General features: G+C 40.3%; 1 protein-coding gene across 3 annotated transcripts in view; it reads right to left on the bottom strand.

Moving 5' to 3' along the window:
- The window catches only part of LSAMP (limbic system associated membrane protein), a 629,681-nt gene that overhangs the window by 14,367 nt on the left and 587,331 nt on the right, over positions 1–27,983 (bottom strand). The window contains exons 5-7 of one of the 3 annotated variants that reach the window (XM_026493751.4): positions 20,762–20,882; positions 20,148–20,296; positions 13,268–13,303 (exon numbers count right to left, since the gene is read on the bottom strand). In XM_026493751.4, coding sequence (XP_026349536.1) covers positions 13,268–13,303; positions 20,148–20,296; positions 20,762–20,882 — 306 coding nt within the window. Of the gene's footprint in view, positions 1–1,467; positions 13,304–20,147; positions 20,297–20,761; positions 20,883–27,983 lie in introns of those variants that run through there. The other 2 variants (XM_044382283.3, XM_026493778.4) reach the window with 2 other exon arrangements.

The following is a 27,983-nucleotide window of genomic DNA, read 5'->3' as shown; positions in this document are numbered from 1 at the left end:
GAAGATAGAAACCCAAGCTTCTTTTATTGTTCAAAGACCAGAAGACCTCTTACCTCTCATCTTCCATGATGTGGTGTGATTTATTCTCTCTTTCTCTGCCCAGAAACTGAAGTGAGTGGTATGAAAGAGAGAGAGATGCGTCCCTGGAAACTCTATAGACATTACAGTCTGGAAAATCCCTTATTGCCCTAGGGAATGTTTAAGTCTATGTTTCTGAACAATTTTGGCATTTTGCCTTCTTTGAGTTCTATCTGGTAGAGGAGATGAGGGTACAACAAATCCGTAAAGAGAAGAATTGATTTTCAGTGCTTTGACTCTTGACTCTTAACCACTTACCTCGAACTCCCTGCTTCTAAGCGCTCATTCCCAGCCCTGGGGAGGATGTACAGAGCTTTGGGGTCTGTACTGTTTGTGTGGTTGTTCTAGTTCCATGTTTACTTGAACACCTAATCTGCCACAGCCATCTGAACAAGGGAACATGCTCTCTTCCGTTGTGTATGGCACAACTCTTTGTATGAGGCTGGTCAGCTGATGCGCCTTAGGTTTTGAAAATGACATGTTAGTTGGAGGACTTCAAGTGATTAATTGCACTGTTTTTCTCCCCCCTTCTGGGAGATCTACTAAGACTATATGTTCAGAAGAGAGGAAAGGTCCCAATTCAATTGGGGATTTTACCCTCCAGTTCCCTGGAACAAGTGAGAGAGGCATGGGGCTAAAATCCTTAAGAAATTTAATAATGGAAATGAAGAAGCTTCTACATGCAGCCTCTTCCTCCTTCACTGATGATGAAGACCTGAAGCTAACATTTGTAAGGTTCCTTGATGGGAATTTATGTTTTATGTGCTCTGACATTTATTTATTTATTTTTGTCACAGTTTTGAAAAACAAAACCCTTATTATTATAGTGGCTTAAAAGCAGGACATTTATTAATTCAATTTTCAAAACTGCTTTCAAGCTTAGAAAGTTATTAATTTCTTTCTCGCAGGTTTCTCCACTCAGAGGCTTTAGGCAACAGCAACTTCTACTTACAAGTATTATTATTATTGGTTTTTTGGACATAGAAAAAAATATGCCTGTGATTTCTCTTTAGATTGTTGGAGTTTTTTATTTTCTCCCACTTATTGTATTCATGTTATACAAACCCTAATGCCTACTACCTCTGGAGTAATGTTCTCTGAGAATCACAGTAACCATTCTGGGCATAGTTCAGGGGGGAAAAGCTGAAATAGAGAAGTAGGTCTAAACTTTTTTTTAAAAGATTTTATTTATTTATTTGACAGAGAGACAGCTAGCGAGAGAGGGAACACAAGCAGGGGGAGTGGGAGAGGAAGAAGCAGGATCCCAGCGGAGGAGCCCGATGTGGGGCTTGATCCTGGAACACCGGGATCACGCCCTGAGCCGAAGGCAGACGCTTAACAACTGCGCTACCCAGGCGCCCCTAAACTTTAATCTTAAGGCTATTCCTATTTTGTTTTTTCTATTGTTGCTTTTTTTTTTTTTTTTTTAAGTAAGCTCTATACCCAGCGTGGGGCTTGAACTAACAACCCCGAGATCAAGAGTCTCATGCTTTGTGGAGAGAGCCAGTTAGGTACCCTGATTTCTATTTTCTTAGTTAGTCCATAGGAGGACTATTATCCTAATTACTAAGAGAATATCTCAAACTGGCTGGGGGAAACTAAGAAGTCTTAGTATGTTATCCATATTTGAGAAAGGAAGTTGGCTTCCCTTACCTAACTTTAGGTCATGAAAGGAATCTTATACTTACTTTCAAATGCTTCTGAGGGCTTTTCCCCTTAACAGTTGCCTTAAAATGGACTTCACGTGTTCGATGCTATGTAGGAGTGTGCTGGAGCCATGAATTATTTAGGCAAATATTTGTCACTCTGGGCATATGGTGATAACTTCTTGTTGAATGAAGAATAAGCCCAAACCAAAATTAATGCTGACATAATTTCTTACTGTATAATGTGAATAAAATATTTGAGACTCACGGGGACCCTTGGGTGGCTCAGTTGGTTAAGCGTCTGCCTTCAGCTCAGGTCATGATCCCAGGGTCTTCGGATTGAGTCCCACTTTGGGCTCCCTGCTCAGCGGGGAGTCTGCTTCTCCCTCTGCCCCTCTCCCTGCTCGTGCTCTCTCTCAAATAAATAACTAAAGTCTTTAAAAAAATATTTGAGACTCACTGTTTATTCTTATGAATTTATGGACCAATCCCCTACAAACCAAGTGTTCTACAGTAAAGAGCATCAGGAAAAAAATGTTTTTAATGCTCATTTCATTAAAAAGAGACAAACTTATAAAAGGGGAAATACTAATACACCAATTTAGAGACAGGATGTAGGCACTCCCACATCTGAAAGGGGGAACTCTCACTGGAAGTCCTGGAGGGGACACAAGGGAAACCTCTGGTAGGATGAGTCAGGTTTGACTGGAATCTGGAAGAGCTGCGGGTGTGTGTGTAGCTGTGAAGACAGCCCTGATCCGGGGCAGGAGGGCCGCTCCTGGGCCTGCCTGGGCTGTGAGCTTGGGCAAGTCACAGAAACACGCCCGGCCTCAGAAAGGGCAGAAAGTCAGAATGGCTTAGGTCTTTTAACTAAAAAATATACATATTTAAAGATTTTATTTATTTATTTGACAGAGGGAGATACAGCGAGAGAGGGAACACAAGCAGGGGGAGTGAGAGAGGAAGAAGCAGGCTTCCAGCGGAGCAGGGAGCCCAGGACCCTGGGATCACGCCCTGAGCCGAAGGCAGATGCTTAACGACTGAGCCACCCAGGCGCCTCTTAACTAAAATATTTTAAGCTCAAACCGTCAGACGAAACATTTGTTTATGTCATATTAATGATGTTATCTCTGAGGAGAGAGATTGTATATGATTTTTATTTTCTTCTCTATAGTTTCACATCTTTTCAAATTCTTCCATAATGAGAATGCATAACATTTATTATCAGAATTGAGAAGTATTTATAAAAACAAATCAATGTATTTTTAAAAACTCTCTAAATCTGGGGAAAAGAAAATAATATTTGGTTTTGGGTTGACATCGTTACAAGGAGATTGAATTTTTTTCTCTCACTTTTTTAGCTGGCTGGTATCACAGAGAAAAACCAAACAGAAGCTAAAGTACGTAAGGCCGAGTTTCTATAAGGAACATAGTCTTAACGACATGAAACGACAATGCAATAAAAAACGTATTATACGGGCTTATGAGGTCCTTCTGACTGTAGGCTTGATACAATTGCACTGTACAGTAAGTACAGGTGTGTGACTTGACTAACCGCTATGGGCTCTGCTCAGTGGTGATACGGGTTGTTACAGAAAGTGTAGACTCACTGGGCACCCCCACCATAAAGAGAGGGCTTCATTAAGTCTCTTACAGCAAGTCAGCTTTCTCAAATCCTATGGATTTCTTATTTAGCCTGAGAAATTTAATTTTTAATAATCAATGAATTAAAATGTTAGAGAATGCCCAAGGGTCTAAGTTTAATAAAGGGGTTTCCCTGGGTCACTCCACCTAAAAATACATATAAGATTAGAAAAACTCCAGAAGTAAATTTATTTGAATCAGCTGTCAGTCAGTAAGGTATTAGGGCCGGACGCGCGGTTTCTGTCTTAGGAAAGAAGCAAGGACTTCTGCCCTTGCATCTAGAATATGCCCTTTGCACCTGTAGGTACGATTCTAGCCTTTTGACCTTGTGGAATTAAAGACCTGTCTTCTCATTTAATGAAGAACTACCTCCTAGCCCCAAATCTACTTTGCTGTTGGTACAAAGTAGATTATATTTTCCATGTTTAAAAACATACATTTTATGTATATTTTAAAGCCGTTTGTGCCTTCATTTATTTGACTTGCTAAAAAGGATTAAAAGCACAGGTTTGGGTAGGTCTCTAGAGATTTTCATCCTTTCCGGTTTTCTTCCTCTTTTCATTTCCCAGCCCTAAATTGTGAATTGCAGATCCGTTTTAGAATACATTTTAGATTTAAATTCTAAGGGATTCAAGACCGTCTTTAATCCATGTAATGTGTGTTTTCATTTGTTTCTGTTTTTCAAAATAAAGAAAAAGTGTCCAAGTACCATAAAACAAGGTAACTGGCCTTCAGAATTTGAATGCAGAGATAACGAATGTATGAGATTTCCTAGGGCTTTTAAAGCTCTTGGAAGTTAGAAGATAAGGGATTAAAAATGGTGGTATGCTCTGAGCTACCCTTGGACCTACGTCTATGGCACTAACCACCCCAGTCCAGAACCTGGTAAAGGCGGTTCTGCTTTGGACCTTTCCCAAGTGACTTTATTACTCAGAATGCCAGGAAGTCTCCGTGATTCATACTCCTGCTGTGTCACTGACTCCAAATTAACATCACCACCAGGTTCTGAAAATCCTGATGGCTCTTTACAACCTGACCATTCCTACAACGAAAATTAAAATTTACCATCCAATCTCCCTGTTGAGAGGCTGAAAGTTTTCTCTAGATGTTCTGCCAGATAATAGGCGCTCCGCACTTTTCCAGAAAACTCGTCCAGCACAGCGCTACCTGCCACACAGTATGCAGTATCCCTACACGTCTGTACAATGAAGCCAACAGATGCTTTCTTGTCCTGAGAGGGTAACAGAGGTGGGAATGTGGATTCCCTTACCTTTAACCCCACTGGTTTGCCACATGTTTTTTCTTTTTAAAACAGCCCAGAAGCAAAATAGGAGAAGTAAGAAACTATTTGGGAAAAATTATATTTTTTCAGATTTTGAAAATTAGTTAGACTTAATATTGTTCAACTCTCTCTGAATTCTAGACTTTGGTATGTACTGGAATGTTTGCTTCTCTCTTTTCTACTTTCTATCTTTTATTTCTTTATTTTTTTTAATAATAATTTTTTATTATGTTATGTTAGTCACCATACAATATATCCTTAGTTTTTGATGTATTGTTCCATGATCCATTACTTGCGTATAATGCCCAGTGCACCATGTAATATGTGCCCTCCTTAATACCCACCACCGGCCTCCTTTCTACCTTTTAAACTTCCCTTTTACCTGGAAGCCTGCCCCGATCAGTCCAGGCTAGCTAAGGTGTCTCTGTTCTGTGCTCCCCGAATACGACACAGGTATCCTAAATGTAGCAAACTTTTTTGCGACTGCTGAACACATCATCCACTGCCCCCTCTGGTCTGTAGGCTCTATTAGTGCAGAGGTTGTGTCTGGCTTGTTCTCCACAGTCGTTCCCAAGACGGCGCTCAGAGTTTGGCCCATAGAAAGTACTAGGATACTTATTTTTTTGAGCCAATGAATGGTGTAATCAACATATGGTACATTGTCAGGTAAGCTGGGCCAGAAATTACCTGCACTGCCCATCAAGAATGCAGTCTCTTTCTTGTGTTCCTAAGGGTTAGAAATCTCAAGAAAAAGAAAACGTGGACTCCAAAAGAAACTCTACAAAGCAAAAGCAAGTGGAGAGTACACGTAAATACAGAACAAGTCACACTATTAATTGAACCAACTTAGCAGGGGAGGGTTGATTCTCTAAGGGAAGACCAACCTCTAATGAATGAGATTGCTCTTTTTCAGCATTGCAACAATGAGCAGCTTTCAATGATGAACTTACCTGTGTTCTGGAACTCCAGGGAGGAAAACAGAACAAATTTCCCAAGTTACTTTCTAACTTGCAATTCAACACACAAGATACCGTTTGATTTCTTCCTTCCATCTCTCCTTCCTCCCTTCCTTTTCTTTCTTTTCTTTCTTTTTCCCTTCCTTCCCTTTCTTATCTTTCTTTCTTTCTTCTCTTCTCTTCTCTTCTCTTCTCTTCTCTTTCCTTTTCTCTTCCTCCCTCCTTCCCTCCCTCCCTTTTCTTCCTTCCTCCCTCCCTTCCTTCCTCCTTCCCTCCTTCTTTCTTCCCTTTCTTTCTATAGTTGTTTCTGTTTTTCAAACATTCCCTGCTTCCAAGTCATACAAACTCTACATGTATAATCGAGAAAACATTTTAGGATGGCCAAGCAGCTTTCCAACATAGAACATGGCTGGGAATGCTTGGTGCTTTGTGGGCTAAAGCGGATGGGATGGTACACAGAATGGACAGTTAGCCAAGACACAGCTATTTCCTATTTTTTTTTTTAAACCCATAAGATGCTACTGTTGCCCCAAACAGTGTCTTTTAGGCAGTTTAAAAAATCATACTGGAACTGCAAGGTTTGCAAAGTGAGTGGTTAATTTAGAACCATTGTCACAAGCATGGGACAGTTAAAGTAAAATGGACTGACAGCTATGATTTATAGTAAAGATACTCTGTTAGTGGTAATGTCTAAGGGTTAAAACATACATATGTGTTACAGAGATGTGGGAAGCGTTTTCTTCTACAATCAGCATAGTAATAAGCAAAACAGTGTAGTAAACTATGGCGATGCTTGGCTCCCCAGGGTCCAATTAGGAAGCATGATAAACGACTTGTAAAGTCTCTCCCCCCATTGACTTGTGGTGGATATAAGCTGACAATTCTCAGTGGAGTCCTAGTGAGTGGTCTGCCTACTCCCATCATACATCTGGGTACATATGAACACCTTAAATTGGAATTCCAAACTCATTATGTCATGCTGTGTTCTTACTTGGCAGGTGTGTTTCTTCACAGCAGTATACAAGGGGAGATGTAAGGTGGGACCACTTAAGCTGATTTTTCCCCCCTTACGGAGGTGCTCGTTTAATTTAATACCTACAAATGACTTGTGATGATGAAAGACCACTGTGAGGATAGAGTGACTGTATAAGGGAAGTTGTTACTAAGGTTAATTTGTATCTTGCCTCTTCAGAAGTAGATGTGTCCTCCAGATAGATGGGATAATGGCTTTGCTTGCATGGCTGCTAACCAGTGTTTAGAAGTGAATGCTATTACTATCAAAACTTTTTCTTTGGTTTTATTTGAAGGATGTCAAAGAAAAAGTATATATGTAAGGTGAGGTGAATATGGTGAAAAATATAGAGAAAAAGAAAATCAAGAAGTACAGAAAGCAGGAATACAAATTTCAGGTAAAAAGAAAGAGAGAGCCAAGGGGCAGACTAAAATTCAAGTTTATACTTTGGGGGGGGGCTATACTAGGGCATTTGTCAGAAGCTGAGACTGTTGATGTTTGAGTTCCTGGAACAGTATGTATTCTTTCTTTTTGACTCTAAGTAGTGCCATTTCCTTCAAGATTCTTGCTCCACACAATGTCTCTGAACGTAGAGCAAAGCTCCCAAAGAAAGGACCTCCTTCCTGGCTACATCCAGCAATGCTTCTCATAGCACCATGCTACCCTCCCCCTAAATGGCACACTGATGCAAACACCGGGGCCAGCTCTGCTGGGGGTGCACTGGAAATACCAGAGAGACATGCATCAGCATTTTCTGTCCATTCCAGATCCTGGTCTTCTCGCCCTTTGGGGCATCATGCCAACATTTCCTGCTGCAAATCTCACTGAGCTCTTCTCAGGCAGCTTTATTCCTTTTAATTAAAAAGACAAGACTGTCAATTACTTAAACTTAATCCCCAAATGTAATTGTTACTTTGAAAGATTTTTTCCCCATAAAGCTCATAGAAGAGAAATATTTCCATCAAATTAAAATTTAGTGGGAGCTGGGATTTTCAAAAAAATATTCATCTTCAAATCCCTACTGGCTCTCGAAATCTACATAGCACAGCAAAGCCTACGTACAGGAAGATCACCGGGAAAGTCTGACTGGTGAAGGCAGAAGCAGACCAGGAAAATAGGAAAAGGCGTTAGAGAAGAGTCCCTGTACAAAAAAATTCCTACCTTTAAATTGACGCTCTAGGATTTCTAGCCATTTAGCTTGAGGCTAAATGTAAATTCTGAGAGAGGTAACGCTTCCAGGCTGCTGTTGGACATTTAAATAATAGTGTGAATACATTTCAGGTTTATTCTTGCTGGCAAATTTGAACAGGGAGAGGACTGGAAACGTTTAGGGAACACAGCAGTAGGAAGAATGCAGAGCTGAGAAGAGTAAGGCACAGAAATGGATTCAACATTGAGAAGTGCCTGTTTTACAGTTGGGTCGGAATCACTGTGTTGGCAGGTGAAGTATTGATTCTCGGTGAAGTATTGGCACAACTATCCCACTTGGTTCCCAGACACTGAAGAAAATCAGGGGGAAGTCAGCCCGTTGCTCCGAGTAAGGGAATCAGAGATGGGCATCAGGTACTAATGTCAGCTCTTAATGGTCTTCATGTGTGTCAGTCAGGGCCCGTGATTTTGCTGTGAATTTGTGTTAACTTCCAACTACTACTCGTAAAAGCAAGGCCCCTTTTCTTCCCACCAGCTAGTGGGAAAGGAGAGACGTATTTGAAAACTAAAACCTTCCCTGGGATGTGCTTTACACCTCTGACCAGAAAAAAGGGCAGATTCTGTAAGAGTGATGACTTGGGCTCAGTCTGACAGGTGGTAATGTGCCTGACGAGTCCTCACTGAAAGTATGAATGCGTGTGTGTGCGCGCGCGTGCCACACAACAGAGAATGGTGCAATGTGAAGCTTCTCTAAGTGTACTATTATCATATTGGTGAAAAATCATAAACAATGTTTTTTATTTGGCCTTGGGCTATTTCCGTATTTAAACCTGCTAGCAGTGGGCATTTCAGACGTTCCTAGAATCCGTAATACACAAACTAAAATGAAGCCACACTGAACCTGTAGCTAGCTAATATCCAGGCGATCTGATACAAGTGTGTCTTTAAATATCAGTACTTTTAAATATTATAAGAAGTATGTGTATCTGAGCATGATTATTTTAAGTTCAATATGCTTTCTTTCTAGGAACGTGAAGCTCTCTTTCGTGTATTACTTAATAAACACTCTGAGCTTGTAGGCATGAAAAATATAATTTCTTTCCCATTTCACAGTTGGAAAAACTGAATTAAAGAGAACAATGCTAGTAATTATCCATGATTAATAGAGGTGTGTATGTAAATCAGCCTGAATAAGTGTGTGAAATTAGATGTGCTGATGCCAGAGAGCTCTCTCATGTTTTTTAAAGATGAATGCTTTCATATAAAACTCTGTGTGATTTGGGCATAAGTCTCTGTGTTGAGTATGTCTGGAAATAGACTTTGTAAGAGTGTATGGATATTAAGGTAAAAGTATTGTGTATTATAACTATTATAATACACAAAATAAGTTAGATGAGTGTTTAAAATTCATTAGACAGACACATATCTAATGAATGCAAATGCATACATAATGGTTATTTATAATGCGCTATAGATTTACATATGTGCCTGGATGCCCCTAGGTGTAGACTGGGATCTGGGTGTACTTTGATCATTAAGAAGTGTGGGAGAAGGTGAATGTTAGTTTCTTAGGATTGTGGGGATTGAGTTAAACATGCAAAAACCCTCAGAACTCTATTCGTACAGGAGACACCCACCCTCTATGTTAGCTATTGTTATTATTGTGATTGTTATTATTATAGGAGAATGCACTGCTGTTATAATAAGGAGCTGAAAAGAGGCATTTTCTCATTGATACCTGGGATAACATCCTATAGAAAATAAATGAAGCTGTAGGGCTTGTCTTGTTATCTTTACAGCATGTATTGATTTTAGGATTTTTCTCCCAGTTTCCTTTCATCCCAGTGGAGTCTGGTCTAGGAGTGCCAGGTGAGGGCAGGTATATGGCCTCCTTTTACTGGAGATGGATCTGGCTGTTCTGATGCCAGGCCCGCCTGTAACAACACCAGGCTCCCTTTGGGAGGAAACACACCAGGTGGACCTCAGATTTCTGCATGCCTGGTTTGTTTGTGGGTTGGATTTTAATTTTTTTTTAAACTTTAATTTTGGGGGGTTTTGTTTTGTTTTCTGAGAAAGCTTTAGACAGCTGTATTAATCATGCAAACCCAGCCATGTGCAATGTGTTTTATCAATGGAAAAACAGGAACTGAATGGCAAGCAGCTGTGAACAAACCCAGTGCAAAGCCTGAGCCTGGAAGATAATCTCAACATTTCCCAAACCCACTCGCCACGCGGGGTTAGTGAATGGAAAGGCTGTTCACTTGGGATAAATAATCAGATGGGAGGCAAGCAAGTGAGACACATTCCAGGGTTATTGATTTTTTTTAAAGTTGCAGTGGTGGAAGGAGGATGGGCTGATGGGGCCCAGAGAGTCCCACACTCAAGGGGATTCCTCACCTGCAGGTGATAAAAACAACACGATGGTAATTTGTCCTTGTCCTTTCTCTTCTTTCACTTCGTTTTAACTTTCTGCAGCTGGTTTTGTCACCTCCCTTTGAACTCAACGGTCCTTCTAAATGTGAAGGCATCTCTAGGTGCACTTCCATCGTGAAAGGCTGTGCACAAACGAGCTTATGGGGAGGAGACGAGAGCAGTACCATCACCTCCCAGGATTCAGAGGCCTCAGGAAATGAGCCTCACAAAGTGAGAAAAGTTCCCTCAGTCACTTACAGCTGACTCCTCATTTTACAATTCAGTGGCTTTTCTGCAGCGATATAGTCAGAGGTAGTTATGCAAATATATGCAATTCAGGACTCATTTCAGAATAAATAAACCTAAATTAAAATTAATGGGAAAAAACACCTATCAGAAACAGATCAAGGATGGAACACTATTTTATTTATTTATGTATATCTTTTAAATTAAGCAGGGAAGCACACTGATTTTTTTTTTTTTTTTTTTTTTTGGTCTTGTTTTTGGCTGAATAGGAAAGGACATTTGAAAATTTCTGATTGGCCACAGACAATACAAATTACCCTTTGGTGTAATTCCAGTATTATTATTATCACTGCAGAAAATCAAGCAATATGATGAAGGAAACCCGGGAGAAATACATTTGATTTATTGAGCCTTGTTTTTGTTTAATCACAGCTTGAAGGGGTTTAGGACTGCATTCCTGCTGCGACTCTGATGTTTATCCCCAGTCAGCTTGATGAGCCTTGTAGAGAGTGGGGGTGGGGGTGGGGGTGCGGGAGACCCTCCAATGACAGATATTACAATGAAGCAGTTGAAATTAAACATGAATTTCTGTTACTGGAACATAAGAGGGGAAGGTTCCCTTTTTTTATGATGGGCGGACGGAAAAGGACCTTTGCATCAACCGACTGCTTATAGACACCTTAAGCACTTCAGGATTGAGACGTAGGATTCTACCAAATAATAATATACGGTATTTAAATGAAGGTGTTTTGTGCTGTAGATATGACCAAAGTGAGGCAGACATGCTTTTCACAGATACTCTGGTACTCCAGTGGCACTGTAAAAAGAGTTAAGGATCCTATATGTTAATAGTTGTTTCCACGGAAAATTGCATTTCACATGGGCTGTCATCTTGACTGGACCGAAGAGAAAAAAAAGGATTTTTTTTTTTTACAAGTTAAAGTCCTTGTAAGACACAGGGAACTTAAGAGGGCATTATCTTTCTCTATTGGCCTCGCACATCAGCTATGCCAAGTCTCCATGAACAGCTTTTCAATTTCTACCAGCAGAAGCCCAAAGTATTAGTAGTGAGACAAACCATATTCTCTAGAACTATTGGATCTAAAGAAGCTATCTACAGTCTATCTACAACGTAAAATCAAACTAGGGTCATTCTCCAATCAACAATTCAGTTTGCAGGAAAATACCAAGTTCAACAAAACCCAACATGCTCCATTCCTGGTCCAGACTGTTTTTCAATATCCAACAGCTGTCCTTTGTGAATCGTGACTGACTTCATTTTGTCCCATGTTATATACATCATAAAGCATGATCAGATAAATATTTGAGTTTGTGGCTGCAGAACTGCTCTCACAAAGGATACACAGAGAGGCGTAGTGACAACGTTCAAAGCTCATCTTGGATGGAGCATGACCTCTTTGAAAATGTAATCCGTTGGGACAAATGCGTATGTATATGTTTGTCACATCAAGATATTTGCAAGATGGCAACATGATAAAATGGTGTCAATCTCTGCAGCAACACTAGAAGACAAATGTCTTAAAATAATTGTGGCATGTCAGAAATTCAAAATGGGATATTTTCCATGAACACTAAGTTTCATGTCAAGTCTAAAAAACAGGCACATTTTAAGCCTTATTTTTAGTAGCTGGGATAAGAAACAGATTTCATTAATGTTTTAGGGAACACTTTTATTCAACAGTTCTTCTAAAAATAGTTTGGACCCTTCTTAATATTTAAGAATAACTTTTTTATTAAGCTGTCTAGTTGATCCTTAAAACCTTGAAATCCTCATTGCAAATATAATTAAAATAAGTTTGCATATATGTGAATACATACATACGCAAAACATCACATTATTGATACTCTGAATATCCTCACCCAATTTTGGCCTAATTTTTAGTTTGGACGAGTGTTAATGATACATGATCCGTCTTCAAACTTAAAAAAACATCAGTTTCCTACCTTTAATTCTGAGCACACTCTTTCACAGTGTATACAATAATCTTGTTTAATTGGATTTATTTTTTCCACACTAGGCCCCGCATGGCCTACTCTCCATTTTTTCTCAGGTCTTTGAGTGTTATTTGCAAATCACTTTTCTGGAATTTAATTTCAATGGTAGGTTGGTTTCATTTCAGATTTTTTGTATTGTTTTAATTTTATTTGCCAATTTGCCTTTAAATAGCCTTAAGCTAGAAGGCTGGGGCTGCAGCTTGCATCTAAATGTAATGTAGGAGGTGAAATTTAATTTGAGTGTGTGGAAAGTTTTATGAAAAGGAATACAGAATGACTACCTTATTTTTTCATTTGTGTTTTCTAAAATAGTTATGTTTAAAAGGAAAAGCCCTCAAATTGGCCAAGATTTTAAGAAAAATGAAGGTCCTTGTAATCTGGCTGAGTTCAAACTTTGACCGCACTAGATAAATTCATTTTCACAATACCAAGGACTTCAGATGCAGATTGTATAAGCCTCCAAATATGAGGGTGGTCAGTTAGAGGGATCGTATTTTTACGAGCTGCAGAACAGAACGGGCTGTGTTCCAAATATGTGAGTTCACAGTTACCTGTCATACATATTAACTGAAGAGAAAATTGCTTTCTGAGCTTGGCATCATCTCGCCAACAACTGACCAACTTGAGTCAGATGACAGATCTGTTACGTGCCTATCAACTGGTGTGGGGACAATTGATTGACTTTCTTTTGAAGGTTTAAAGGAAAGAAAAGATTTCCATTGTATGTGAATTTTGTGAATATGTATTCCCCGTTGTGTGTTTTGCATATTACAGATGATGGAGAATGACCCAGCAACAGAACTACAGTCATAAAAATCATACTGACCTTGAATGGGGTGGGGGATTGTGGGTGAAACACGCTCTAAAGGGGAAAAATAGTAAGCATCATGGAGAGTTTATGTATATCTATATCTGTATCTCTTTCTATATGTATATATTAGCTACTCAGATAATTATACAACAGATGAATTTCCATGCTTATAGGATTATATCTCCCATAAAGCATTTGTCTGTTCTTCTTGCCAACACTAAAGTATCAGAAAGCTATTAGTAAAATTTTAAATCTAAAGCCTTTTAAAAAAAAATTAGCTAGAGTAGGAAACAACATCTTATTGTGGTAACCCTACAAACAGGATCTTACCCTACACTGAAAAAACTTACCACCAAAATTATAGATTTTTTTGGAGGGCTGGGTGGAGGGTATTTAAATTGGTAGTGATCACATTCAGTCACGCGACTTCGTCCTGGTTCTGGTCTCTTTAACTCATGACAGATGGACCCATGATAGCTAAGGACTCCTTTCCTCTCCCTGAGCCCTACAGCTCATATCAGCTTTAGCCAAGTATGTGGAAAATTTATTTTGGAAAATACTAATTCAACTTTTCCCTCAGGTTTTTACTTCCATATTACTAATACCAGTGCAAGAGTAATGCCAAGGAAATAAGTAAACTGGCATGATATAATTTTATTTTGTCTTTTCTTTAATACCACCCTCTAATGATACTACAATCTCACCTGAAATTTGATCAACCAATCAAATTTACTTGATGATACATCCTGTTGAGTAAGATGAAGTGTTTTTTTGAACACTTGAGTTTTAGCTTACGTGTCCCTCACGGTCCCATCCCCAAGCTACTGATCATAAATTGAATGTGCAGGCGGAGCTCAGGCTTTAAGGAAGCCTCTATTTATCTTATCAAAACCCCAGGTTTAACTCTAAATCCTCCTCTGAGGCTCTTCCAGAGGCAGAATGGTGTATTAGGGATAGGACGCATTACTTACTGCCCGGAAACCCCGGTGCAATAGAATTAGCCCGCACTTTATATTCCTCCTAGCCGTTTGGTTACATAAGTACTCATGATAAATTGAAATAAACAAAAATCAAGATCATATTCAAATTTGATCTGCCGGCCGTCTCGTACGGTACCGTAAGTTTAGCAAGAGTATATTTTGCCTGGAATTTGGGCACTCAGTACATCTGGATGCCAAGAAAACCCGGTCTCCTTGCAGAGTGAGCTTTTCTCTAGCTTGACTGAAAGTTGTAGCTTAAATGCCAAAGTTTCCTAAGTGCATTAAGATGGAACAGGTCAATAATAGCGCAGTGAACAATTGTGTCTTAGTTACACAAGCGTCAAGTAGAAAAATGGTTTAAACCTCCACTGGTTATTTGGTATTAAGTTTCCAGCTTCAAAAATAAACAGCTAAACTGCTTTCAGCGTTTATGCAGCAGCTGGAGACTACCGTCCCATACGATACTCTATCAACTGTATTTTATTTTTATTATTACTATTATTATTCAGACTGTTTAAATGACTCAGCTTAATATTTTCTCATCACACTGTTCACAGCTGGGTAAATGCACTCTGCCCTCGTTTCCACAAGACCATTTATATTGCGAAAATCATTTCACCCGCCCTCCTCTCATCGCCTTTTCAACCATTTCCGGGCTTGTTCTCATCATCTTAGCTCCACCCTGTTCTCATCGTCGCAGCCCTATCATGCACCACTAGTAACTCTCATTCTCTAATTCCATCTTACGGACTTATTCCTTAGATGCTTCCCCATCCCAGCTCTTTATCCTTATTCCTCCACCATCACTCTGCTGCATTTTATAATTTATGCCAGCGTTTGTGGGCTCTTGTAAGACTGTAAAGTGAAGTGATGCCACTTAAAATGAAAAAGAAATTCTTCAACGTTTGAAATTCAAAAGTCGGGGAGGACAGGAACTTTGCTGCTACGTGCTTTGTCTGTTGGTTGCTAACATTTGGGGAAGTCAGCGGAGCTTAGCAGCTGACTGGAAGGTTTTAGGAACAGAGCCCTAAGGCTGACCCCAGAAATATATGCTGTGGCTCTTAGACCCTTAACTCTGATCATCGGTTTCTTATCTGCTAAGTGTGTGTGTGTTATTGGTTGATTCTCCTGGAACACCATGAGATAAATGGGGCATTAACACTTAACAAGAAAAACCTCTGAATTAAAAGCACTTAAACGACAAAGGCTAGAGCTGATGGTAAGGTGTATATATGGAGGTAATTTATTAACTCAGATATGATTTTCTTTTATTTTTCAATGGGTATTGCAGATGTTCTGTAAACTTTCTGGAAGTCAGCATATTCCACACCCATGCTTGAAATGAAATCAAGTCCCAATGCCCACCTATTTCTTATTGTAGCCACAGAGAGCCCTTGTAAAAAGTTTGCAGCCAGTCTTCCAAACTACATGTGGGTAGTGTTCCAATAGCCGCTCACACTGTTTAATTATGTGGCATCCAGAAGTAGCTGGTAGAGAGGTTTGCCAAGTCTTAACTAGCATCATCAAGTGGTGTCTATTTAAACCCTGAGCTCCCAAGGTAATAACTTAAAACGGTTTCTAAACAAGTGGGGGAGGCCCTCATTTTAAGGGCTCTCTCCAGCACTGGGTTGCTTGGGTAATACTTGAAATTTAATCAAGTATAGGTTTACAAGTTAATGATCTTCTAAAATTAAAAAGAAAATTTGAAAACCTCCTACATACTGATGTGGTATGGCTCAGTGTAGATTTCTTTGAATGTTTATGTTTTTGTACTTAATAGCTTCAAAATGCCTTCCCAACCCACACATTGCTCTAAAGCGGAAGGTAACTGATTAGGGGAGTGTCCTTTAACATGTGGGGATATTCCCCTCCTGGGGTCAAGCACTGATCACTAGGCTGGAATATTAGTTAGGAATCTCAATGTGCCAAAGATAAATCAAAGATCTAACTAATCCAGTGGACCTTTGTTGGTGGGGGTTAATGGAAATGGAAATGGGAGGTGGCAGACACAGTGTCTCAGGTGGGCAGGGATAGAACAGTCTTTAGTCCTGGAAAGACCTCACTAAGTGAAGAAAGGAGAAAGAAATTATATGTCTCCTCACTGCCAAACAACAAAAGATACATTTCCTAACATTTTCTCCACATGCACAAACCTAGATAACTTATTGATCCAGAGCCTGGATTCTGGAAACAGATTACCCCAGTTTAAATCCCAGCAGCTTTACTTACTTGCTCTAGTTACTTAACCTCTTTGTATAATGGAGAAGTAGGAGTCCCTACTAGGGTTGTCTAGACAATGAAATGAGATCATGTATGGTAAGTGTTTAGTACATGTGCAGAGGCCCTTGTAAGAATTCACTTGGTCAGAAGTGACCACATTAAAATCATCACCCTATCCTGCCTCCCTATCCATTGTTTTAAAAGTAACTCAGCATAAGCATGGAAACAAGATAGGTTTCCTTTGTGGGTGCACTGTAGTCATCAGTGTGCAAACACAGAATCTGTGATGTTCCATATGCTGAGGACGGACCTTCTCCTGGCATCCACAGAAATCTTCCTCCATGTGGTGCGTATCTCCACAGCTGACAAGGACTATGGAGCCGAATCTTTGCCTGTACACACTGTACCATTGCGTTAATGTGTTCAGAAAAATAGCCCAATGTAATGCGTTTCCCAAGATGGAGAAAAATATATAAACTTGGATATACTATAGCCTGAGGTAGTACCGATTCTTGACAGACAATGCTGGAATGTGTGGAGAAGGAGACAAATGAGAAAGGAGTGCTTCCATTGGCTTAGGAAAAAATTACTATGAATACAGTGTATTCTTGCACTTTCATTTAATTACTTTGACCCCTTTGGAGATCAGTATTTGAACAGAGAGTGGAGATGTGTATATATGTATGTATGTGGAGGAGGACAAGATGAATCAGTGACCGCAAACTGACACTGTGTAAAAAGTCAGCACATGTCACTGAGGTGGACACTGAAAATGTGCTGACACCCCAGCGAAGACGGAGAATTGCGAACTCTTCAGGGGCTCTGGCTCTCCAGTTCTCCTTGCTTCCTCTTTCCGGCTGGCAACAGCTCACCAGCTGCCTCGTCTGCTCTGGACCGGCTGGGTCAGCACGGCACCCCGCTGCCCACACAGTGCTCTCTATCAGGGCTGCTGCAGCCGCCCCTCCCAAGCGTCTCTCCCCTCCTGACCCTGTTCTGTGGAAAAGTACCACCACCAGCAGTGTCTTCCTTCTTCCCATTCAACCCAGCTACTTGGGGTCCAAGTAATGGGCAATCTGTTCACACAGATACTTCCTTTCCACCCCCCCTTCTCTTCCCTTTCTCTTTCCCCACCACCTCCCTCCCTTTCCTTCTCTCTTTCTCTCTTGCCTGTGTGAAATAGGGTTCCATAGAGCTGTATTCCCAAGGATTCAGCTATGATGGCTGTAACAAGGGGTCTCCTAAACCTAAATGGTCACAGTGGGGTGGGCATGGTGGAAGTGCCCTTCCTGTGAGGTAAGAAGCACAGCTTCTCCATTAAAAATGTCCATATTTAGGTCTTGGGTCTAAGAAAGAGGGCAGTAGTTCCACTAATTTTCATCGTGATGCCTCCTAAACTTCCCCATAAGGTGGGAAACCAGTTCCAAACCCAATGCTGATGCACATGCTGCCAAATGCAGAGCGGGTGCCTGGGAGGGCTGTTCTGCAGAGGGCAGTGTGGACCCACGGGGAAATGGCGCACCATTAATCATGGCGCTGTGCACTTCTCAAGTGCATAATTGCAGGTGACTTCTGTGAAGTCATTGGGACAATACAATTATGATACACCTGCCCAAGTCTGTGATTCTCAGCTTACAAACAGAAATTTTGTAAGATTCTTGGCATTTCTTAATTTTACTGTGGGGGGTCCTTAAAGGGAACTTTTATGAATAGGGCAATTGCCTTCACCACCACCACAACTCTAGCAGTATTTCCACTATCTTTGACCTAGCCCACCCTTGCTTTCTCCTTCTCAAGTATTCCACCCTTCCATCCTCCTTCATCTTCATCTCTCAGTCTATAGGTGTCATTTTCTTTATTATTTGAAATATATTAGCACACTTCTAGGAGGGATACAAAAAAATGATACTTTAATGCAAATTATAGTGGCTCACTTTCTCTAACCCAATGGTCCCACTTTTTTCTATAAAACCTCTTATTGTTCCTATAGAACCTCTTATTAAGTGTATGTTGTTTTTAGATATGTCAGAATCTCAAATTTAGAGTTGAGGCTGTTTTCCCCCACTTACGGAATCCCTGATGTCAAGAATGAAACAAGTAACTACATTTCTTAATAAATACCTTCTCAAGTGTCTTGAGATATTGGTGTCTCCAGCTGAAGTAGAGAACACTGATGTTTGGTCTTTGGAGACAAGTAAACAGGGATATGAATTTTAAACTTCATATTAAAATTCATATGAATTTTAAACTTCAAGCATTTGTATGACTGTATCCCTTCAAACTGTTATAGGTTGAAGTCAATGGGAGTTATGGATGAGAAACTGAAGGCCAAATTTGGAATAGTTTGTGGTGGTTGTTTTTTATAAGCAGAGCTGGATCTTGAGCAGTTATAAAATGGCTTTAATACTGCATCTCTAGAGAACTCTCACTTAAATTGATTTTTCTCCTAAAAAAAAAATATATATTTTTTCTTGTAGGCTCATCTAAATCGGATAAAGCAAGATGGAGACATCTCTCCTGGTCATCATAGTATTTCTAGCTTTTCCAACTGAACATGTGCAGAAAAAAATTCCTAGTGGCTTGTTATTTCAAAATAATAAGAGTAAAGGTTTTGGACTTTCTCTTTTGGTCCAAATGAACTTTCTGGCTCAGCATGTGCTAACTCTTTTGTTTGTTTTACTTATTCTGTTCAACGTTTTCCTATTCCAAATTCCATTTTCTTATTCCGAGTTTTGGGATCAGCTGAACAGGACTGATCAATAGAAAACTACATAAAAATAAGAGATGATTAATGAAACTGTAGACTTGCTTTCCTATTCCAAATATATCATCTTCTCCTAATTTTACCTGTCATACTTCTGTTTCCCAGAGGGCATTTGTGTCTACGCTCATAGCCTCAGGGCCAGCAAGGCAGGGGGTCAGAGAGCTGACCATAATAGCTGCTACAGAGCCAGGCTCTGAGATGGGCTCTCCTATTAACACCAGGAAGCTAGAACAACCGAGGCCTCCTCAGTCTGCCTTAGGATCTTCTCTGGTCTTTGGAAAAGCTCCTCTCTCCTACCATTTTATCTCTTCCAAAAATATGTCAGATAAGTAATGTTTCCTGCTGTCATATGGAAACCTTTCTGCAACCATTTTTCCTCCTTCAGATTTTCTATCATGTTTTAATCATTCACTCCACCGTTTCTCTTGTGTTGTTAAAAATACACTTTCTTTTCCCAGCCTCTCCCTTCTCCCAGCACCTTATCCATCCTCATGAAACTTTTCTTCCTCAATCACTCTCACTAGGGCCATTTTTAAACTGCCATCCATTTTCCAGGATCTTACATCACCTCTGTTCCTAAAGAGATTTCTGTTGTTTGAATATTCTTACAGTTAAATCAACCAGGGAAAAAAAACCCAAAATGAAACAAAAAACAAAAATGAAAAAACAACCCAGCAACAACAAAAAAACACAAAAAGGTAGTTAGCAAAAGTAAGCCGGGAAATCGAGAGTTTACTTCATTTATAAATCCTGCCTTATGCATAGGGATTGAGGGCCTATGTTCTTGTTTCAGTGACTATCTTCCTATTTTTGGTGTAACTTTACCTTTAGTAGGTAGGTAGATGATAAGGTAAGGGAGTGATTTTCAAGTTTTCCACTGGAGAACTCAGTTGACTTAGTTCCCCCGAGCCAGGCCCTGCTTTGGCATACTTACTGAAAAGGACTAGGCTGGCATTGGTGACCCCCAGATTGTTGGCAGCCACGCAGGTATAGTTGCCATAGTGTTCCTCAGTGACGTTGGTCACCGTCAGGGAGGACTGGCCCTCCGTGCTCTTAATCTCAAGGCCATTAGCACTGTTTATCCTACAAGTTCAAAAACAGAAGAGTAAAAAGACACTCATGAAGACTTGGTGCAATAATCCTTTTTTCATCGTGATATTGGAGGACATGGAAAGAAATGTAGTAGTTAGAGCTTGTGGTTCCTGCTCAATTCCTCATTTGAATCATGCAGCCCCACATCATCAGAATCAATGTCCATTGACAGAGAAGACTCAGGAATGGGTGAGTTTCATCGGGCTTTGGTTTCTGCTACCGGCAAGAAAGACATGCTGGTGGAAACTACCCATTAAGCCAACTCCCTCCCTCTTTGCATGTAACCTGAATGCTTTGGGGCTTTGGGTTAAGAGCTACAGGCCCCAAAGCACTTGAGAAAGAGATTTAGAAAACAAAGAGTTGAATAGTGTAAACCCACATCATGACAGCAGGGCTTGGTTCTGTCCCCAGGACCACCTAGTAGAGCAAAGGGGGCCCGGCACACTTGACACATACCTGGTGTCATCCCGGTACCACTCAAAGTCAGGCGCAGGCACTGCCGAGGCCTCACACTTGAGTGAAGCTTTCCGCCCTGTGGTGGCTTCGTTGCTCTTGGATTCTGTGATAGTGGGAGGATCTGTAGAAAAGACAGGCACAGATTGACGGGAGAGTCAGAGGGTGCTGCAGAATTTCCATGCACTCAGAAAGGACTATCTGACTGGAGAGCTGCACGAAAGGAATAGTCTTCAAGCCTCATTTACATGAATTTTGTGATCAGCTGAATGGCACTGATCACTAGAAAATGAAATAAAAATAAGAGATGATTAATGAAACTGTAGACTTGCTTTATTTAAATGGGACACTTAACAGAGTTTTATGGCAATGGAATCTAGGATTTCATTTTCCCTACTCCAATAGACCATCGATTATTTTAACCATAGATTATAATATTTACATAGTGTTTTCTTTTCATAAATTAAGTGGTGATACTAAAGGACTTGGGATTTTAAATGTCTCATTTGAACATTTTTCTTTTCATCATCCATATTATCATCATTATTGTTATAGTTTGAGATGGTAGTAAGAAGTCTGGTGAAAGTGATAAGAGGATTCAAGTTCTCCCAACATAAGCTCAGCCTGATATTGTTGCAGGAATTCAGAAAAAACAAACAAACTAGTGTTAGATGCTTACCTTTTTTCTCCTAAGTGTTCCTTTATTGCTATGACCTAAGTAACTTGTGCTTTTGTGTGTGAGTGGGCAGTGCAAGTCTGCCTGCCGCAGTGAAGCCTCCCTGGCCTGTCAGTTTTCTGTGCTCATTGGCAGTTGTTCATTCGATATGTTCTGCTTAGAACTGGGCCTGCGAAGCTGTAGCAGGCTTCGAATGAGCTCAGAAACACATGTGATATTCTAATTTGCCATGATTCTTTCAAACAATCCTACAGAGGGTGCAACACGCGTTATGGGTCCACATGAGTGAGCCGGGATGGTAGACTCAAGCTCCTGGCTTGATGATGCTGTATTTGTACAGGTTATGGACCTTCAAGGAGAAAAAGACGTTTCCACCCAAAGGCCATTTGCCAGAAAATGGCAGGTTGGCTCTGTGCATAAGTCAAAAATAGACCCAAACAATCTGTTTAGATTTTGTAGAGGAGAAAGCTTATTTAGCAAATTAGCAAAGTCAACTCTAGGACACAAGATTCAGTTAAATCTCTACTCCTCAGCACTTGGTTCGGCTCACTCATTTTTGATTTTTGTCTTCATATTCAAAACTATTTTCCAAGTTGCCTGCCTATAGAAGACTCTGATCTTCGTAGCTTAAAATGATGCACAAAACCATGAAGTTAGTCTGCAGTTTTCTCTCCCATTTCATTTTCACATCAGTTTGGACATCTTGAAATCACTGCCAGAGAGAGGAGGAGTTAAAGCACGTTTGGATCAGCATCACCAGCCCGTGTGTAGACAGATATGCCAAAGCGGGTGGTGGAGGTGGCTGTTTTATTTTAGACCTATCTACTCATTTTTGTATAGACACAAAAAAGCAGCCAGATGAGTGGAAAGAGCCCTGGATTAGAAACTAGGAGTCCTGGGGCGCCTGGGTGGCACAGCGGTTAAGCGTCTGCCTTCGGCTCAGGGCGTGATCCCGGCGTTCTGGGATCGAGCCCCACATCAGGCTCCTCCGCTAGGAGCCTGCTTCTTCCTCTCCCACTCCCCCTGCTTGTGTTCCCTCTCTCGCTGGCTGTCTCTATCTCTGTCAAATAAATAAATAAAATCTTTAAAAAAAAAAAAAAGAAACTAGGAGTCCTGGAATTTAATTTCAGTTTGGTTGTGTGGACCTCCCATCACATAATTTATCATACTGAGCCTTGGTTTTCTTACCTATAAAGTGACGGGACTACACTTTAATGACCTCTAGTATCCCTTCCAGCTTTAAAAAACAAAAAAACAAAAAAAAAAACCCAAACAAACAATTCTAGTCAAAACTGCCCATCCTTCACAAATGGGCAGTTGGTATCATTATGACCCAAGTGTATGTTCATACCCATAACTCATTTAACCCTTAAATTACTAACTTTCAAAATTATAACTTGTTTATCTGTTCCATGAGTTAGAAGTTAGGGTTAACAGAAACAGGAAACCTGAGGTCTGATTTTGACTCCTCTCTTACCTAGAACTACGGCCTGCTCAACTGGCTGCACTAGTTTGATCTTTTTCTTTCTTTTCTTTCAAAATAACAAGTTAGCTTAAAATGATCACCAAGATTCCACTTAAAATTCTTTCATTTGGTGATTTGCTATATGGATCATTAGAGCACATTAGTTTCAAAGTTAATGGAATAATTGGTGGTTGTGGTGTTGGTGGGGGACGCGTCTGTATAGAGATGGAGCACTGAACAGAGGTTAAGTGTTTGGATTTAAAGTTTGATAGACATGAGCTCAAATCCAGGCTCTATACCTCACTGTCCTTCCTCATTACAGAAGATAGTGCTTTGTCTAGGGTCACATCACCTCACCTTCGTCATCTATAAAATGCTGGAACCAGAGGAAGGGATGTCCACTTTGAGAGTACTGAAGAAACCCAAAATAGCCTGCGCTAGGTTTGTGATAAAGGGGATGGAAGGGAAGGGACAGAATTGAAATGGACAGATATGAAGCCTCAGAATTGGCAAGAATAGATGTGAAGGATGAGGGAAAAAAGGAGGAGTGTCAAAGGTAACACCCAAGTTTCTGGGTTTGGCATCTAAGTGACACCATCCACTGTGAAAAGATACATAAGAAGAGAAATGATGACCATGAACAAATACTAGTTTCCCATCCTCACCTCTTCACTGTAGTCGATTCTGAAGCTGCCAATGACTCCACAATTTGTAGCATGCTGGCCAGAGAGATAATCTTGCTTGTGATTCTATTGACTTGTTTAATTTCTCAGTTTTTAAAATGAGTTTTAACCAGTGTTTGTGAGTTTCTGGAGCCACATGGTTATGAGTGACAAACCCTTAATGATGACTACCTTTTTGCCAAGCCAGCCCTAACCTGGGTCCGATTCCACACTTTCCATCACCTCCACTTCTGGAACTCATGGCTGTGGCACCTCAACATAATAATGCCATGGGGCGCCTGGGTGGCACAGCGGTTAAGCGCCTGCCTTCGGCTCAGGGCGTGATCCCGGCGTTATGGGATCGAGCCCCACATCAGGCTCCTCTGCTGGGAGCCTGCTTCTTCCTCTGCCACTCCCCCTGCCTGTGTTCCCTCTCTCGCTGGCTGTCTCTATCTCTGTCAAATAAATAAATAAAATCTTTAAAAAAAAAAAAACATAATAATGCCATGGTACAGGGTGTCCAGTCCCTCCACCATGGGACCAGGGATGCAGGTCCCGCCTGTACAGTTTTGTGGGAGAGTTCTTCCTTACTCTGGATGTTTCCTTCTATGTGGTGGGAGCTTATTTAGTATACCTCCTTGCTCAGAGACCCACAAGGAAAGAATGATTTTGACTGAAAAATGTGGGAAGAATAAATGAGGTTTTTTTTGGCTAATCTCTTTCCTTGCTTCCTTTTGGGACCAACCTTCTGGCAGGGAACATGGGTTCTCCTCTGCTTCTCCACACTAAAGTCTTACTCGGGCTCTCTCCTTCCTGCTCTCCGGTGAGTAGGCCTGCCCCATTCCAGGGCTGCCATGCTTGAGGAGATAAGTCACCCACACTAAGTACTATCTCTAACCATCTTCATCTCTAATAATGGGGGCAACTGGGCCTCCCATACATCTCCTTTACTTACTTCTCCATTTGTTTAGAACCTGAATAACTATGTAGTAAGTTATTTATTAGCTCCTCAGAGATGCCAGTATGGGAAGAGTGACAGCGAATTAGGGCTGAACACTTTTAGGTGCATTAATTTGGGGATAGGATGACACTGGTCAATTACAAAGGCCAAACACTTGCTTCTCTCCTTGAAAATCTAGGAAGTTTCTCCTACCAAGGTAAACTCGCAGATAATGATAAATGTACAAAGAAGTCATTGTTCCTAATATTTCTCAGATGACACAATGGTGCAGGTCTGTTCACTCATGGCTTATTGGAATGAACATTTCAAAATTCATTTGTAATGAATTTTGTATAGGTGAGGCTAAGAAAAATTATTACAAATCACATTGCAGCATGCCTAGTATAGTTAGAATAATAGATGTCCATGCTCAAAATATCGTTATAATAAAAATGTGGCTTAATAAAAATGCGGCACAGAGTTCATTGTTATTCTTTATGTGACTTTGGAATAGCCTACAATTTTCAAAGGACTCTTCCAGTATTCATTACTTCAAAATTCTGGGTTCTAAAAATATTAATAAGGACTTTCTTCTTCTTATATCACCAATAACAAGAGTTTTTCAATTAGAATGAATAGGATAACAATGACCGTGGCCTAGCAAACAGAATATCATTCATTTAATCATCCTGATTTTTTGGAATAATAATATAAAAGAACAAAATTCTTAATAAAGGTCTCAATTTGTGGACATTGACCATGTATCAGCACTCTACTAGGCTTTAGGTATTTTTTTCATCCAAATAATAGCTGTCAGAGATAAGGCTTATTAACCCTAGTTTATGAATGAGAAGACAAATCTACGGAGGGTTAATAACTTGTCCAAATTCACATAGCCAGCATTTGATGGAGTCTAGATCTGAACCCATGTTTGAAGCCCATGCTCTGAACCTCTCTGGGCTTCCATTTGAATGAGTTCCTTTAAAGAGAAATGAATTCCTAATAGAGAAAAATACCATTTAGGGGAACATGTTGGTAGCTTAAAAGGTAAATGTTCTATTTGTGCTATTAAAGGGTACCAAAAAGGGCACAGCATCCAGTGACATAGGGGGTATAAATCCACATTAGAATTCAGGAGTTGAGGGATCAATTTCTGCCTGTGCCACTAAGGTTTTCATCTCCTAGGGGTGACATGTTGACCTCCTGGGGCCCCCCATCTATGCATGGGGAGGATGACCCCTGTGATCTGTCTCATAGGTTTGATGTAAAGATCAAATGAAATGTATATGAGAGCACATGTAACACCTGAGGTGATTACTTTTATTACTATTATTATTTTTTGTATTTATTATTTGTATTACTATTATTCACATGGTGTTTTGGAAGGAAAGAGGGCTTTGGAGTTACAACTGGGTTAGAATCCCAATTCTAGCTACCACTCACAAGTTCTTTGATTTTATGGCCAAGAATGCTTATATTCTCTGAGCTCTGTTTTTGTCCTCTCTGCAGAGGGATGATTTGATTATCTTTCAGGGCTAGTATGTAATGGTGGACCAATGGGGGAAGGGCAGAGATTGGAGGCAATAAGAAAGGTACTATCTCTAGAGAATTTAGATACAATAATAGAACTAACTCACCATGTTTTAATGTTTTTTTTTAATCCCCATGTCCCAGCAATACTAAACTAAACATACTTAATAATGTCAGTGATAAAGTAAATACCTCCTCGCTGGGGCAACTCAGGCCCAATACACCATCCTCCTTGGTTAGCCACTGTCAATGTGATGACTGCAGTGAATCACCAAAACGTCTAGCACAGTTTCGGTACTCTGAAGGAATTCAGAAAATTATGGTTCTTGTTCACATTGCAAAGTTATGGTAGAAGTTTGCAATACTCTGGATTCCTACTGAATATTTCCTCTAAAGGTACCCTAATAGAGTCCTAAGCATTAGGACACGTCTCTACTGAAACCGTGCCAAATAAAAGAATAAACTAAAGGTTGGCATGGAGAATGTGTAGCTGTGGCTACGAATATCCAGAGAAAGTAGCCAGTCTGGTTGCATAATGAGCAGTTATTTTCCTGAAGTCTCACCATCAAGTGATTTTTGAATCAAAGCTTTGAAGAGTTCAGTTAAGATGCATATATATTATCTGGAGACAGTGGATGTCTCCAGTCCCAATTGTAGATTCTATGATAAGTAACCTCTGCCTCCTCTAATAAATGGCTATCAAATGTAAGGGTGAGCTTTAGAAATGCCAGTGTCCACGTCCCCCTGTGCTGGGTTGGTTAGCTCTGGACTCCAACGTGGAGGCAGAGCTGAGTTTAAAGGGAGACAAGTAGAGGGAAAAGAAGTTAGAGCACGGTAGTGTGAACCTAGTTGGGGACATCGTTATGAGAAGATGGAAAGTAGGAATATTAGCTGGTAAATGGGGTGGAGGAAAGGCTTGAGAGTTGGGGGCAGCTTTGGAGGAGTATTTCTGCAGAAATAGGAAAAGAGTTCAGTATAAGAAGAATTCGAATAAACTTAACAGTCCGCATTCATTGACCATTGACTATGCACTTGATATTATCCTCAGGATACTGGGCAGTAGGATGAGGTAAACCCATAAGCAGCTACTTTTAATGCACCGTGAGAACTGAAATTGGGGGAATCTGTAAGAAAAGGACAGTTGTCCCTAGGGATTGTATCTGGAAGAAATGAGCAGCTGCACTGTAAGTAAGATACAAGAAACCAGAAGTCCTATCTAGTGTACTGGTAATAAGCTTATTTAGTTGAAGAGATTTCAGGTCAATAATTTAGCTTCTGTAAACTCCAGGACTTCTCACTACTTAGAAAATAGATTTTGCATGTCACATGGCTAGATGCAATGCTATAGACCAACTGTGGAGAAGGATTAGCCAAGAGAAGTAAAAAGGAGAGACTGCAGAATCCAGTTTAGGAGGTAAACAGGAGTAACTGTTGTGTCTACATCTTACATTCACTGCTCTAGCTTCTCAGTGTCCTGCAACAAATATCTCTTGGCAACTGAGTAAATGAATCAATGAAATGCTCGTAGGAGAAAATTACCAGCATTGGGATGTTTTTTCAGTGGTACTCAGGGTCTGTTTCATTACAATAAGCTATTTAGCCATTATTTATCTTAGCCATCCTGATCCCCCGAACTAATTCCAAACCCTGTGTTTTGAAAAGGAAGAGGAATCAGTTTAAATAATGGGACACTTTCACAGTACGTAGGCTTAGATGAAGTGGTGCAGGTAATACTGGATATTTCTTGGTAGGAACAAGTTTTGCTAGCCAGACCTGGTTCTGTAATTCAATCCTGGAGATGTCATCTACTTAATACAACTACATTTAAATAGGACAAAGTGTATGAACAGTACAACAGGTACAATGGCTGGTTGTTTTAATGTAATATAAACACAGCTTACGAAGTATTGGTAAAAAAAAGTGATTACCAAGGAAACTAATATTAGAATATA

The sequence above is a fragment of the Ursus arctos genome, unplaced genomic scaffold (assembly GCF_023065955.2).
Source record: "Ursus arctos isolate Adak ecotype North America unplaced genomic scaffold, UrsArc2.0 scaffold_4, whole genome shotgun sequence".
Lineage (NCBI taxonomy): Eukaryota > Metazoa > Chordata > Mammalia > Carnivora > Ursidae > Ursus > Ursus arctos.
This window is presented reverse-complemented; position numbering and strand designations above follow the sequence as displayed.